This window comes from Mesoplodon densirostris, chromosome 18 (genome assembly GCF_025265405.1).
Source record: "Mesoplodon densirostris isolate mMesDen1 chromosome 18, mMesDen1 primary haplotype, whole genome shotgun sequence".
In the NCBI taxonomy this organism is placed as follows: domain Eukaryota; kingdom Metazoa; phylum Chordata; class Mammalia; order Artiodactyla; family Ziphiidae; genus Mesoplodon; species Mesoplodon densirostris.
The window spans coordinates 42,840,082-42,852,988 of NC_082678.1; the positions used below are offsets into that span (position 1 = coordinate 42,840,082).

The 12,907-nt window shown below is 50.4% G+C and overlaps 1 protein-coding gene across 1 annotated transcript; it reads left to right on the top strand.

The window, feature by feature from the left end:
- The first annotated feature begins 1,294 nt into the window (after nt 1–1,294).
- Nucleotides 1,295–3,207, top strand: MFSD6L (major facilitator superfamily domain containing 6 like). Its single transcript, XM_060082248.1, has one exon. The coding sequence runs from the start codon at nt 1,295–1,297 to the stop codon at nt 3,080–3,082; it is 1,788 nt and encodes a 595-aa protein (XP_059938231.1). The 3' UTR covers nt 3,083–3,207.
- Nucleotides 3,208–12,907: the final 9,700 nt, after the last annotated feature.

Here is a 12,907-nt window from a genome sequence, read left to right on the forward strand (position 1 = left end):
TCCGAACAAACCTTGCTTGAAACATTCACGCAAGGACACTGGGTGGCTGGACACTGTAAAGTGTCCATCTCAAAGTAAAGTCTTCCCTTCCGAAGGGTCTGGACTGCTGGAATCTCCGGATTCTTAATCCTGTTCACCAAGGGAGGAGATGCCTCCAAAAATTATAAACAATCCACGTGACTTGGACACCACGAATTTCACCAGCGAAATTTTGCCAATATCTCTCGGGATAATTAATGAATCCACTTCCGTTGATCTGAGATCATTAACGTGCTTGTAGTCACTGCCTCTGGAGTGTGACTTTTGGATGAAGTGTTAGCTAACCACCTCTGGCGTGTGTATTCCCCACATGGACAGCTAAGCACTCTCAGGTGTCGATTAAAACGATCCAGTACATGCATAACGTTGGCCGGGGGTGGGGCTGAGGGTGGTTGCTGCACGGGGCTGCCTGGAGGAGCTGCCACCTCAAGACCACCCTCAGCTGTCAGTCCCTCTCGGGGGATTGTCTCCACTGAAGAAAACTGTGTCACCTAAGGTCGTGCCTCTTAAGGAGGCAGCTCACATCCAATCAAACAGTTCTAGGCCCTGGGGACAAAAATAGCACTTTGATTCCAATGGAGACAGACAATCAACAAGATAGACCCGTGAAACAGAAACCGGTAGAGTGTCTGATAGCGATGCGTACCACGGAGGAAAACAAGCAGGGAAGGGGAGAGTGTGAGTCTGGGGAGGGGGCGGGGTTTGTCAGCGAGGGTAGACAGGGACGGTCCCTGAGGGAAACAGGGTCGTCCTTGATCAGGGGGCCCATGAGCAAAGACCTAAAGAACACGGGGCAGGGGGGCATATCATGAATTCCACTCTCGCTCCTCCCCAGCCAAGTTTTACTTGCCTAAAGCAGTTCAGGGATCTAAGCACCGTGGGCTACGCGGGGGCCCTGGGGGTGGCCTCGAGCGCACCCTGCAGGCCTCAGCCCGCGACCCTCCTGCACCTGCGCACATCTGGCAGGTGCGGCGGCGAAGGCCGTGGGGCGTGGCAGGTGCGGCCCACAGGTGCGCCGACCCCGCCCCTTAGGGTTGGTGCCCTCCGGGCGGGGCCACTTCCGGGTCGGTGGCCGGACGTGGGCGGGGGGTTGGGCGGCCGTTGACCCGGTGACCGCGGCGCCGCCGGAGGCTGGAGGTGCCGTGCGGCTCGCTCCCCGCCTCCCTTCAGGGGACATGGCCCCGCGCCCGCCCCGCGCCCGCCCCGCGCCCCGCCGCGCCCTCCGCCCGCCCGGGTCTGACGGAGCCGCGCAGCCATGAGCGCCAACCCCCAGTGGGACATCAGCAGGGCGCTGGGGGTGGCCAGGTTCTTCCATCTGGTGTGCGGGGTCCGGGATGCCTGCGTGACCCCGTTCCTGACCCTCTACCTGCGGCAGCTGGGCTTGGCCGCGCCCTGGGTGGGCATCCTAATGGGAACCAAGCACCTGATCGCAGCCTTCTGGGCTCCCTTCTGTGCCTTCCTGGCCAAAAGCTACCAGAAGCGGAGGGTGCTTCTGATAGGCTCGCTGCTCGGCTCGGTGGGAGCCAGCCTGTTGATGGTCCTGGTGCCGCCCTTGGACAGAGACCCAGGGTACCGCTCGTGTAATGGAAGCCACGGTGTGACCGCGACGGTCCCACCACCGGGGGTCGCACTCACTGTGAACGTCACCTCCGCCCCGGAGCCAGCTCCGAACTACCCAGCGCCCAGCCTCCCAGCCGAGAGGAGTACTGGGGTCGCCCCAGCCGATGGCTTCAGAGAAGGGCCTGGGGAAAGTGGCCAAGAACCTTCCAGTCGTCTGCCCAGCTCCTTTGTGGGCTCCATCCAAGGAACCAGGACCACATCCCGAGTTGTCCTCCATCCTATTACTTCAAGAGTGAAAGATACTCCCCAGGAAGGTGCTTTTAGGGTGGTCAGTCCTGCCCTCCCTTTGCTTGCTGGGGGTACGGCGTTGGCAAGTCCGGCCAACCAGTCGGCAGCCAAGGGGATGGCGGGGGCCCTCGACCTCTCCTTGGAAGGGTTGCGGTGGACTTTCATCCTCTCCCTGGGCTCCATGGTGTTCTGGGAGCTGCTGACATCCCCTCTGGAGCAGGTGGCAGATGACAGCCTTTATGAGTACCTGGATTTTGTGGACGCCACTGACCGCTACAGAAGCCTGTGGATCTGGAGGCTGCTGGGCATGTCGGCAGGCGTGTGTGGCATCTCAGCCTTGGTGGGGCAGCTGGACTGCTTCCTGATGACAAATAGCCCCCGGGGTGTAGTGCACTTCTACGGCTACTCACTGGTCAGCACCCTGGCTTTACTGGTGAGCATTGCCTTTCCCGTCCCCGTCTGCAGGCGGTGGGAGCCCAGCTACAAAATGGTCAAAGCCCTGTCTGTTGTAAGCGGTGACCCTCGCCTCATCACCCTCGCCCTCACTGTCTTCTTGATAGGAAGCGCCACCAGCAGCGTGCAGAACTTCCTGTTCTGGCACATGAAAGACCACGACAGCACCGAGCTGGTCATGGGCTTCTCAGTGGCCCTGGGCTTGCTGGCGGAAATTCTACTTCATCCTCTCAAAACTCCATTGCTTAGGAAGCTGTCCAGGGTGGGCACGGTGGGGCTAGGGCTGGGCTGCCTGGCGGGGCAGCTTCTGTATTTCTCTTTCCTCTGGAGCTGGTGGTCTGTCCTCCCCGCTCAGATCTTGAGCGCCATCAGCCACGGGGCTCTGTGGTGGGCAGTCGGGGCCTCCATAGAGCATCTGGCCACTCCCGGAACAGAGAGACCTCTGAGTGCCATGTTCCGAGGCCACTTTTACGGGGTCGGGGCCAGCCTGGGCAGCTTCGTGGGGGGCTTCGTGGTGATGCGCTTCAGCTTAGCTGTGCTCTACCAGTCCTGCTGCGTGGTCCTGTTGCTCTGGCTGGCCTTGTTCCTGTCCATCCAGCCCAGACTGCCCCAAGAGCGGAAAATCAACTACTCTAAGCTGCTGGCCGTGGAGGCCAGTGACACGAGTGATTCTGAGCAGGGGACCGAACGGGACTGGCTTGTGAAGGCCATGAGGGACGAACACTCAGACTGGAGGGGCTGAGAGACAGTCAGGAAGCGCTGATCTGGGGAGGAGCCAAAGGGATGGACAGCACTTAGCCTGCTGAGGGCAAACCCCACGAGTCCTGCCAGGAGTGCAGGGAGCCTGGGGAGAGAGAAGCATGTCTGTGCCAAAAACCCCACGGGATCATCTCATCGCATGATTTTCTTTACTTTTGTAGTAAGAGGAGATTTAACTTTTGGCTGTTCAGTCTTTTTAAAATAATGGAGCAGGAATACATTTGCTAAAAAACAAAGAATTTCCCTTTGTGGTCACTCTTTTTTGGCGTATGTGGTTTGCAAGAGCTGTGCCTGGTGCTGTTGATTTCAACCACGGCTGAACTGCTCAGGTGAAACTGACGGGGCTGGGAGGGCGATGGAACTGCAGGACTCAGTCGGCGGAGGGGGCAACAGGCTTCGGTGAGTCATGTACATTCCTGTGGATCTTAAGGCTTGAGCCCGAGCCTGTAAAAGCCATGCCATGGGCAGGTAAGCATGGCCATGAGAACTGAAACTCTTCTCTCTGTCTCTCTCTCTCTCCACTGATATACAGGTGCCCACACTCACACCCAGGTACTTAAGTCTCCAATAAGAGAAAATGATGGGAAGCGTAATGTGTGTTTGGGGGGATAGGGGGTGGAGGTGAATAGGTTTTCATTCTTACTCTCAGATGTGTGCATCACCAAAATGGGATCCTTAGACTCGTCTTCCATACTTAGATGAGAGCAAGAGCCATTTCACGTCCTTTGGACTCCCATTTTGCAGGCTCCACCTCTCAAGAGCACATGGAGACTTTTTGCATCTGCTTCGTGAGGGTGCGGCAGCCTCCTTAGGGCTAGAATGCTAGTACCTGTGCCATTGGACCTCCCACAGCAAACCTATGAATAAATCAAAGTTGTTCACTGCATTTGACAAGCAAGAAAACAGAGTCTCAGAAAAGTCACACATTGGGTCACTGTCGGAAACACCTCCAGAGCCTGATCTCCTTCCCGCAAATCTGGTGCATTTTCCGCTATGCCAGTAGTTCCCAAGGCTGGATTCAGACACCAGCCACAAATTCAGGGGTCCCCAGGGCCACCCTCACTTCTGACCAACTGGCTACAAATTTGGGGTTCCCACTTTCCCCCTCAGGTTCAGTAATTCACTAGAATGGCTCACAGAACCTATGAAAGTACTACACGAATGATTACAGTTTTATTATAGCCAAAAGAAGAGACACATAGAGTGAGGCCTGGAGGGTCCCTAACGTGAAGGGGCCATGTGCTCTCTCCACGGAGTCAGAATCCACCACCTCTGAGCCACGGATGTGTGCACATACACGGAGCATCGCCATCCCGGGAGACTCTCGCATTCGTGGTCTCCATTGCATCAGCACATGGTTCATTGAGTCATTGGTCTGAGACTCAATCTTCAGCCCCTGTCCCCTTCAGTCCCAACAGAAGTCAGGCTGTTGTCACATGGCTCAAAGCCCCAAACTTCTATTTAATCACGTGGTGGGTCTTTCTGGCACAGCAGTCCCCTTCCCAGTTATCTCATTAGCATTAGGGTCCCTCACTAGTTACTTCATTAACATAAACCAGGGGCCCTCCCAGAGTCACGCATTAGCATAAACACAGGTGTGGTCCAGAGAGACCCACCAAAAATAACAAAGACACTCTTATAACTCAGGAAATTCCAAGGATTTAGAGGCTGCCTTCCAGGAACCAGGGACAAGGGGCAGCCAGCAGGCCCAACAGAAAACACACACACACAGAACAAGACAAGCTGAATGTCAAGTGAGAAGTTCAAACAGTGTTTCAGGAAGTGTGGGGCAGGCGTGATGGTTGAATGCTGGGAGAAAACCTCATGGAGATGATGAAATAGGCCTGCATATTGAAGGAAGGACCGGGTCACAAAGACTTAGACCTCAGAGGTGTGACTTTTACGCTAGTAACCAGCCACTAGATCAGTTCAGCATCATAAACTTAAAAGCAAATGAAATCCTTAGCTCGCAGCCTCGTGGCCATCAGAGATACTGAGTTCTGACACATCTTAGTTCCTGCTAAGAGGAAAGTAAATATTGGATTAGCCATTCACCTTTCTGCTCAGCCTTACTTAAAGCTTCATTTCCCAGGTGAGTTTGCAGAATACTTGATCCTAGCAGGGATGGGGGTGGGGGCATTAAGAAAGAATTCTGTGCCAAACAATTTAAGAAATTATGTAAATGATGTCACCTCTTAGAAACTTACAATACATATTAGCAATGAAAGACTCTGGAAAGCCCTATAGCCAACAAATTTGTTTAACTTTGTTGGCCCTGTAATTCCCCTGACATAACACGTATCACAACCTTCTTCCAGGTACACAAATCACTATCTTGCAGAACTAGTGTTCCCTAGAAGAGCCTTGGAAAACACCAATGTTGGTAGTTTTCTGTGTGACCTTTTCAACTCAGGGACAAATCTGGGCTCCCACACCCAGACTGGCAAGAATCGAGGATATCTGTGCTACAAGGCTATCTCATTAAGTCAGAGCATCCACTCATTTTACAGGTGAAGCAACTAAGGCTCAGAAGGTTAAAATTCAAAACCAGATCTGTTTGAGCCCATCTGCTCAAACTGTATGTTGAAACTGGCTCAGATAAGTGGAGAGGCTATTCTACAAGGGTAGCGGGTGATAACCAGGCAGGGGCATGGCGGGGACGAGACACTAAACTTGCTTGTGGATTTTGTATGAGGAGTTGTGGAAAATAGGCTGGAGACATGGGTTGGAGTCAGATTGTGGACACCCTCAATATCACCCTAAGGGAAAGGGAATTCACACAGGTTCAACCATGCCTGCCCCCTCTGTGCCTGACACCTGCACATGTCACGCTCATAATTCTCACCACACAAATGCTCATTTTACAGCAGGGGAAACTGAGGCTCAGAGAGGTTAACCGACTTAGCTGCTCAGGGTCATGACTACTGGATGGTGGAACATAGCTTGAACCCAGATCTGACCACTGCCAATCTCATGGACCTTCCTCTGAATATTCACGCTGCTTCTGGAAGTGAAGATTTTACCAGCCAGCTGAGAGGCACTGAAAGTTTAGACTCTCTCTTGCGGGTTGCACTGTGAACAATGGGTCTGGGTTGCGGGAGCTCCGTCAGGGCTGGGACGTCCGTTTTGGACAGACCATTGCAATTGTCTGGGCAGGAAGGGGGCTGCATCTCAGAAGCATGTGATGATCTAATGATGTGACAATGTATGTGCCACGGATAGAATTGTGTCCCCTCCAAAGTCATATGTTGAAGCCCTAACTGCCAATGTGATGGTATTTGGAGATAGGGACTTTGGGAGGTAATTAGGGTTAAATGAGGTCATAGGGTGGGGCCCTAATCCGATGGGATTGGTGTCTTTATAAGAGGAAAAGGAGACACCTGAGAGCTCTCTATCCCTCTCCCTCTCCCTCCCTCCCTCCATCTCTCCCTCCCTCTTTCTTTCTCTCTCTCTCTCCCTCTCTCTCCACCAGTGCAAGAAGAAAGGCCATGTGAGGACACATCGAGAAGGCCACTATCTCCAAGCCAGGAAGAGAGGCCTCACCAGAAATTGAATTCGCCAGCAATTTGACCACGGACTTCTAGCCTCCAGAACTGTGAGAAAATAAATGTCTGTGGTTTAAACCACCCAGCCCATGGTATTTTATTATGGCAGCCGGAGAAGACTAATGCAGTATGCAAGGGAGTTTCAGAGATGGAATCAACAATATAGCCCTTGGTTATTGATCGACTAATGATGTGGAGGCTAGGGAAGAAGGAGATATCAAGGATCACAGATGATTTTGCAATTTTGAACCCACGTGATGAGGGGAAAAGTCTGTAGAAATGGCAGAGTCCAGAATGACAGAAAACCAGTGCCTATATCATAAAAAAGAAAGACAATACAGAAAAAAAATGACTCCTAAGCCTGCTAGGTCCCTTCCACAATGGATGACTGTCACCGAGACCAGGGATATGGCTGTTCGGTGACACTTGTGATGCAGGGCAGAGCAGAAGACATTTCCAAAATCAGAGGACTTTTCCAGAGCAACGTTCAGGAAACCTGACTCTCTTTTCAAGTCTGGTTGGGAAATAGCTTGGAGACATGAGTTTGGCCTGGACTGCAGTTCCTCTGGATCCTGGGAGCCTGTGATCTGTGATGGGAGGGTGATGTGGTGAGGTATCTTCTGTTACAGAAGTGAAGCTTAAGATGTGACCCCTTGGGCAAACCACTTACCCTTCCAAGGTCTCACCTTCCAAGTCTGAAAAACAAGGGCCTTGGCCTCCATGATTTTCCAAATTGTGCCGTTTGACTGGACATGATCCGTTCCTTTGAGCCTCGGTCCTTCTCACCCGGCAGAACGGCATGGCATCCTGGAACCCGAGGGGAGTACTGAATGAATGTTTATTTCCTTCCCTGAACCTGGCACTGAGCCCCTGGTCTGCTGTGCAGCATGGCCACGTGGAGCCCCAAGTCCCAGCCCTAGACTGACCCTCTGCCCTCAAAACCAGGGCTCCAGGGCAGTGATGGGATGAACCCGAGGGGCAGTCCCTGGGGGCTAGAATTGCGAGCCTGTGGGTGGGGGTCTGTGGCGGAAGGGGGAGCCCCAGGCAGGCACCTTTAGCACAGGGAACTCCCTCCTAGCAGCATGCGAATTCCAGCTCTGCACATGTCAACCATCATAGGCTGCAACCTTGGACTCCTGCATCCCCTCTACCCTGTGCCAGGGATGAGGGCATCCTCTCGGGCCAGAGAAGCCATTTTCTACCTCCACATGGAGTGCGAGGGCCATAAGCTGAGGGCCATGAGCTGGGACCGAGGAGAACAAACCAGGACTGGCAGGGAGGAAGGGAGTCGGCCCGCAATTCAGAAGCGTTCCACCAGGGGGAACCAAACACACGGAGAAACACCCGCCTGGCTTCCTTTGGCAAACATGGGCCCGGGCCCTTCCCAAAGCTCCAGTTCAGGGTGAGGCCAGCTCCCTGAGGACCCTTTAGATCTTGAAGGTGGGAACTCCAGGGGGAAAAAAAAAAAAAAAAAAAACCGAGGATCAGGTGCCACTGCTGGCTGGCTTTAAGTGAGAGATAGAACTCCTCCAGGAGAAGGACTTGGGAGAGGGGATGCTGCAGGGTTTGCAGTGGACTTGGCAGGTAAGAGACACGGGTACCAGCGGCCCTGCCAGCTCAGAGCAGCCGCTGGTATTTCTTCCTGAGGAGACAAGCTACCCTTATGCTGCTTTGGTCTTGGTCAGGGTGGGTGGGAGTCCCTGTAAGTGTGAAAGAAACAGGACAAGTGGCTGCATGTACCACTTGAAGGTCCCAGGGCTGAGGGGGGCCATATGGGGTCAGAACCTTGATAGGAATAACATCAGCTTCACAGGTCCTCACCTCCTGCTTCTCAGCCCCCATCCCTCCAACCCTGGCAGCCCCTCGAGTCTCACCTGTTTATATCTGGATGCCGGCAGTGAGGGCCTCACCAGCGTTTACCAATTACTCTGCTTTCACCAGCCTTCGCCCCCTACCGATGGAAAAAGATGGGAGGATTTGTCACCTTTGGGAGAATCCTGAGACCCTCTGATACCACCATGATACGACCTCTTCCTTTCTCTCCGGAAGCAGATGGCATCGACAAACTGCCTCTTTCTATTGTTCTTGGCAAGATATATTAAAACCTGTGTGCCCTTTTCCCAGAAAAGAGACTAGACTTCCAGTAAGGAGAGAATCTTTTTTTTTTTAATTAATTAATTTATTTATTTTTGGCTGTGTTGGGTCTTCGTTGCTGTGCGTGGGCTTTCTCTAGTTGGGGCGAGCGGGGGCTACTCTTTGTTGCGGTGCGTGGGCTTCTCATTGCCGTGGCTTCTCTAGTTGTGGAGCACGGGCTCTAGGCTCGCAGGCTTCAGTAGTTGTGGCACGTGGGCTCAGTAGTTGTGGCTCGTGGGCTGTAGAGCGCAGGCTCAGTAGTTGTGGCATGCGGGCTTAGTTGCTCTGTGGCATGTGGGATCTTCCCAGACCGGGGCACGAACCCGCGTCCCCTGCATCGGCAGGCGGACTCTCAACCACTGCGCCACCAGGGAAGCTCGGCAGGTGGATTCTTTTTTTTTTTTTTTTTTTTTTTTCTTTTTGCGGTATGTGGGCCTCTCACTGTTGTGGCCTCTCCCGTTGCGGAGCACAGGCTCCGGATGCGCAGGCCCAGCGGCCATGGCTCACGGGCCCAGCCGCTCCGCGGCATATGGGATCCTCCCAGACCGGGGCACGAACCCGTATCCCCTGCATCGGCAGGCGGACTCTTAACCACTGCGCCACCAGGGAGGCCCTGCAGGCGGATTCTTAACCACTGTGCCACCAGGGAAGTCCCAGGAGAGAATCTTTTGCTTGGAGGTTGTAGAGGCTTTCAAGGTTTCCATTGGAGAATAATGAGATGCTTGCCCTCAGTGGGGTGAATTAGGTGAGAGAGCTATGGTTGGGTGGTGTCACTACTGAACCTGCCATAAATAATGGCCACGGGGGGCCACCATTTCTAAGGAAAGTTGTGAGAGGGATCTGAATGCCTTCCCCCCTCACAACAGCTGCCACCATGCCAGTTGTGGGCAGCAAACATACCTGGCTGTGTCTGTCCCAGGGGCTGGTGAGCCAGACCAACTCGGGGGCTCAGGATATTTAAAGAAATACTGTCTTCCACAGAGGGGGTAATATCTGAATATGCTTGGCATTTTCTTGGTTAGAGACTAAAGAAGCATTTAGAAAACAAAACCATTTTTTAAAATGAACTCTTCTGTGTTACTTGGTGCCCAGAAATCTTTGCCTTACTACAATCAAAGGAATCTAAGCAAGGTGACCTGGGAGAGGAGAGAAGAGATACCGGGTACCATTACTACATCCAAACTGGGGCCCACCACCAGCATGATGATGTCCACCAGTGGAAACGTGATGGGGTTTACAGGTGGAGGACAAAGTTTGCAAACAGGCACGTGTAGCATCAAAGCACACAATCAACAGAGCAAAAGGCAACCTATGGAATGGGAGAGAATATTTGCAAATCCTACATCAGACAAAGGGTTAATATCCAGTATAAAGAACGAACTCCTACAGCTTAACAACAAAAAACAAACAACCCAATTATAAATATAGGCAAAGGACTTGAATAGACATTTCTCCTAAAAGTATATACAAATGGCCAACAAACACATGGAAAGATGCTCCACGTCTGTAATCATTAGGGAAATGCAAACTGAAACCATGATGAGATACCCATTGTGGATGGCTGCTATCAAAAAAAAAAAAACAAAAGACCAGAAACAAAAAACTCAGAAAATAACAGGCGTTGACAAAGATATGGAGAGATTGGAACCCTTGTACACTGTTAGAGGAAACGAAAAATCCTGCCTTTTTCTGAACATACGTCTCATGAGGAAGCCTGTAACTTAGCTGCACCTGCACCAGCGCAGAAGGCTGACTGCCTCACCTTTTTCTTATTTCCAGTCCCCTTTCCCCACCTCCCCACACCTCAGACCACCCTGCTTCTTTATCCCATAAATACCTCGAGGCCCTTGCCTTCAAGGAGGTGGAGCTTAGATCAGTTCTCCAGTCTCCCGGCCTCGTGAATAAACCCTTTCTCTGGTGCAAACCTCAGCGTTTGGCTCGCTGCACGTCCGGCAAACAAACCTGGCTTGGTGACAACATGAGGTACATACAGTGGTCAAACTCATACAGACAGAAAGTAGAACGGTTGTTACTAGGGCTGGGGGCAGGGGGAAATGGGAGGTGGTGTTTATGGGTATAGGGTTTTAGTTTTCCAAGATGAAAGAGTCTGGAGGTTGGTTGCACAACCGTGTGAATGGATTTAACACTACTGAACTGTATATTTACAAATGTTTGAGATGGTCAATTTTGTTTTACCACAATTAAAAAAAAAATTTTTTTTAAAGAGGTAGGTCGGGCTTGCCCTGGTGGCACAGTTGTTGAGAGTCCGCCTGCCGATGCAGGGGACACGGGTTCGTGCCCCGGTCTGGGAAGATCCCACATGCCGCGGAGCGGCTGGGCCCGTGAGCCATGGCCGCTGAGCCTGCGCGTCCGGAGCCTGTGCTCCGCAATGGGAGAGGCCACAACAATGAGAGGCCTGCGTACCGCAAAAAAAAAAAAAAAAAAAAAAAAAATTAGCAGTCTCAAAGCTGATGGAGAAGTCTGATTTCCCTTGGAGTTCTGTTAAAAGCCCATTCCTAGAGCACAGTCAATATTTTTTCCAAGTTAGAAGCTACCTGAAAAATCTCCATTCCGAGGTGTTATGGCTATTTGATTTGACTCACAGCTGGGGGTAGTGGGGGGAGGGAAGGTGGTATCCCTAGGGCATTACCGAAAACAATAGCAATCTTCTAATAATATCTCAGCTGCCTAAGGTTGTGATTTTGGTTGGAGCAAACAGCAGCCTGGCCAACAACAACAAAAGTTTTAAAGTAAGCCCTGGAAAACTAGAAAACCACAGGGAACTTTGAAAACTCCACCATATTCCTAGGGATCTAGAAGGCTGTGCACATGCACATGGTTAGGAAAGGCCTTTGGGAAAAGGCTGCAGGCACTCACCTCTGACTGACCTTTAGGCCCTGTGTACTCAGGAAGTGAAAGCTAAGTCTGTTCTGTTAACTGCCTGAAGTTTGAATGTGTGTCTTCAGACACAGATCTCCTTGTCGAAGGGTAGGAGACATATAAGCAAGGCATTTAGCGAAATCTTTAGACCGATCATTGGCTTACCACTAAATTATACTGAACCAGGAGTGAACCCTAGGAAACCAGACTTTAAAATACGAAGTTAAAAAAAGAGGGGGTGGTGGTGCATAACAGAGAACTCAAGTGCTATACACTTCAGGGAATACAGAATCTATAGAATTAATTGAGGAAAGTCACTAACAAGCAGCAACTAGAAAAACAATAACAAAAAAACAGCAACAACAACAAATCTGAGGAGAAAGAATCTGATTTCAAGTTGTTACAATATATTATTCCAAATATCTAATTTTTGACAAAAATTTACAAGACATGCAAAGAAACAGAAAAAGATGCCACGTAATAGTAAACAGCCAGCAGAAAATATCCCTGAGGGGGCACAAGTGTTTAATTTAGTAGACAAAGACTTTAAACCAGCTACTACAAATATGTTTAAAGACCTAAAGAATACCATGCCTAAAGAATTAAAGTATGACAACAATGTCTCACCAAATAGAGAATATCAACAACAACAACAAAAACAGAAATTACAAAAAAGAATCAAATAGAAATTCTGGAGTTAAAAAGCATAGTTACTGAAATGAAAAGTTTGCTAAAGGGTCTCAATAGCAAATCTGGGCTGTAAGAAGAAAGAATCAGCAACTTGAAGGTAGGTTAATAGAAATTATCCAATCTAAGGAATAAAAATGAACAGAGCCTCAGAGACCTATAGGATATCATTAAGCATACTAACACACACATAAGAGGAGTCCTAGAAGGAGAAGAGAAAAATGAAGAAAAAAAGGAATATTTTTAAACATAATGACTAAAATCTTCCCAAATTTGATGAAAAGAATTAGTTTTGTTGTACTATGTCTAGGTGTGGTTGATTTTTTGTTTTGGGGGTTTTGTTTTCTCCTTAGATATGAACTTTTTTCAATTTGAGGTCTCTTCTGGAAATTCTTGGTCATTTTTTTCTTCAAATATTTCATCCCTCTCCATTTTTTTCTTCTTATGAAATTTCAATTATTACCTTAGATTTTCTATTTTTTACTTCAATCCTCTGTATCTTAGCTTATTCTTGATATCTTTCTGATGCCTTCTGGGAGAGTTGCTAAAAATGGTCTTCCACC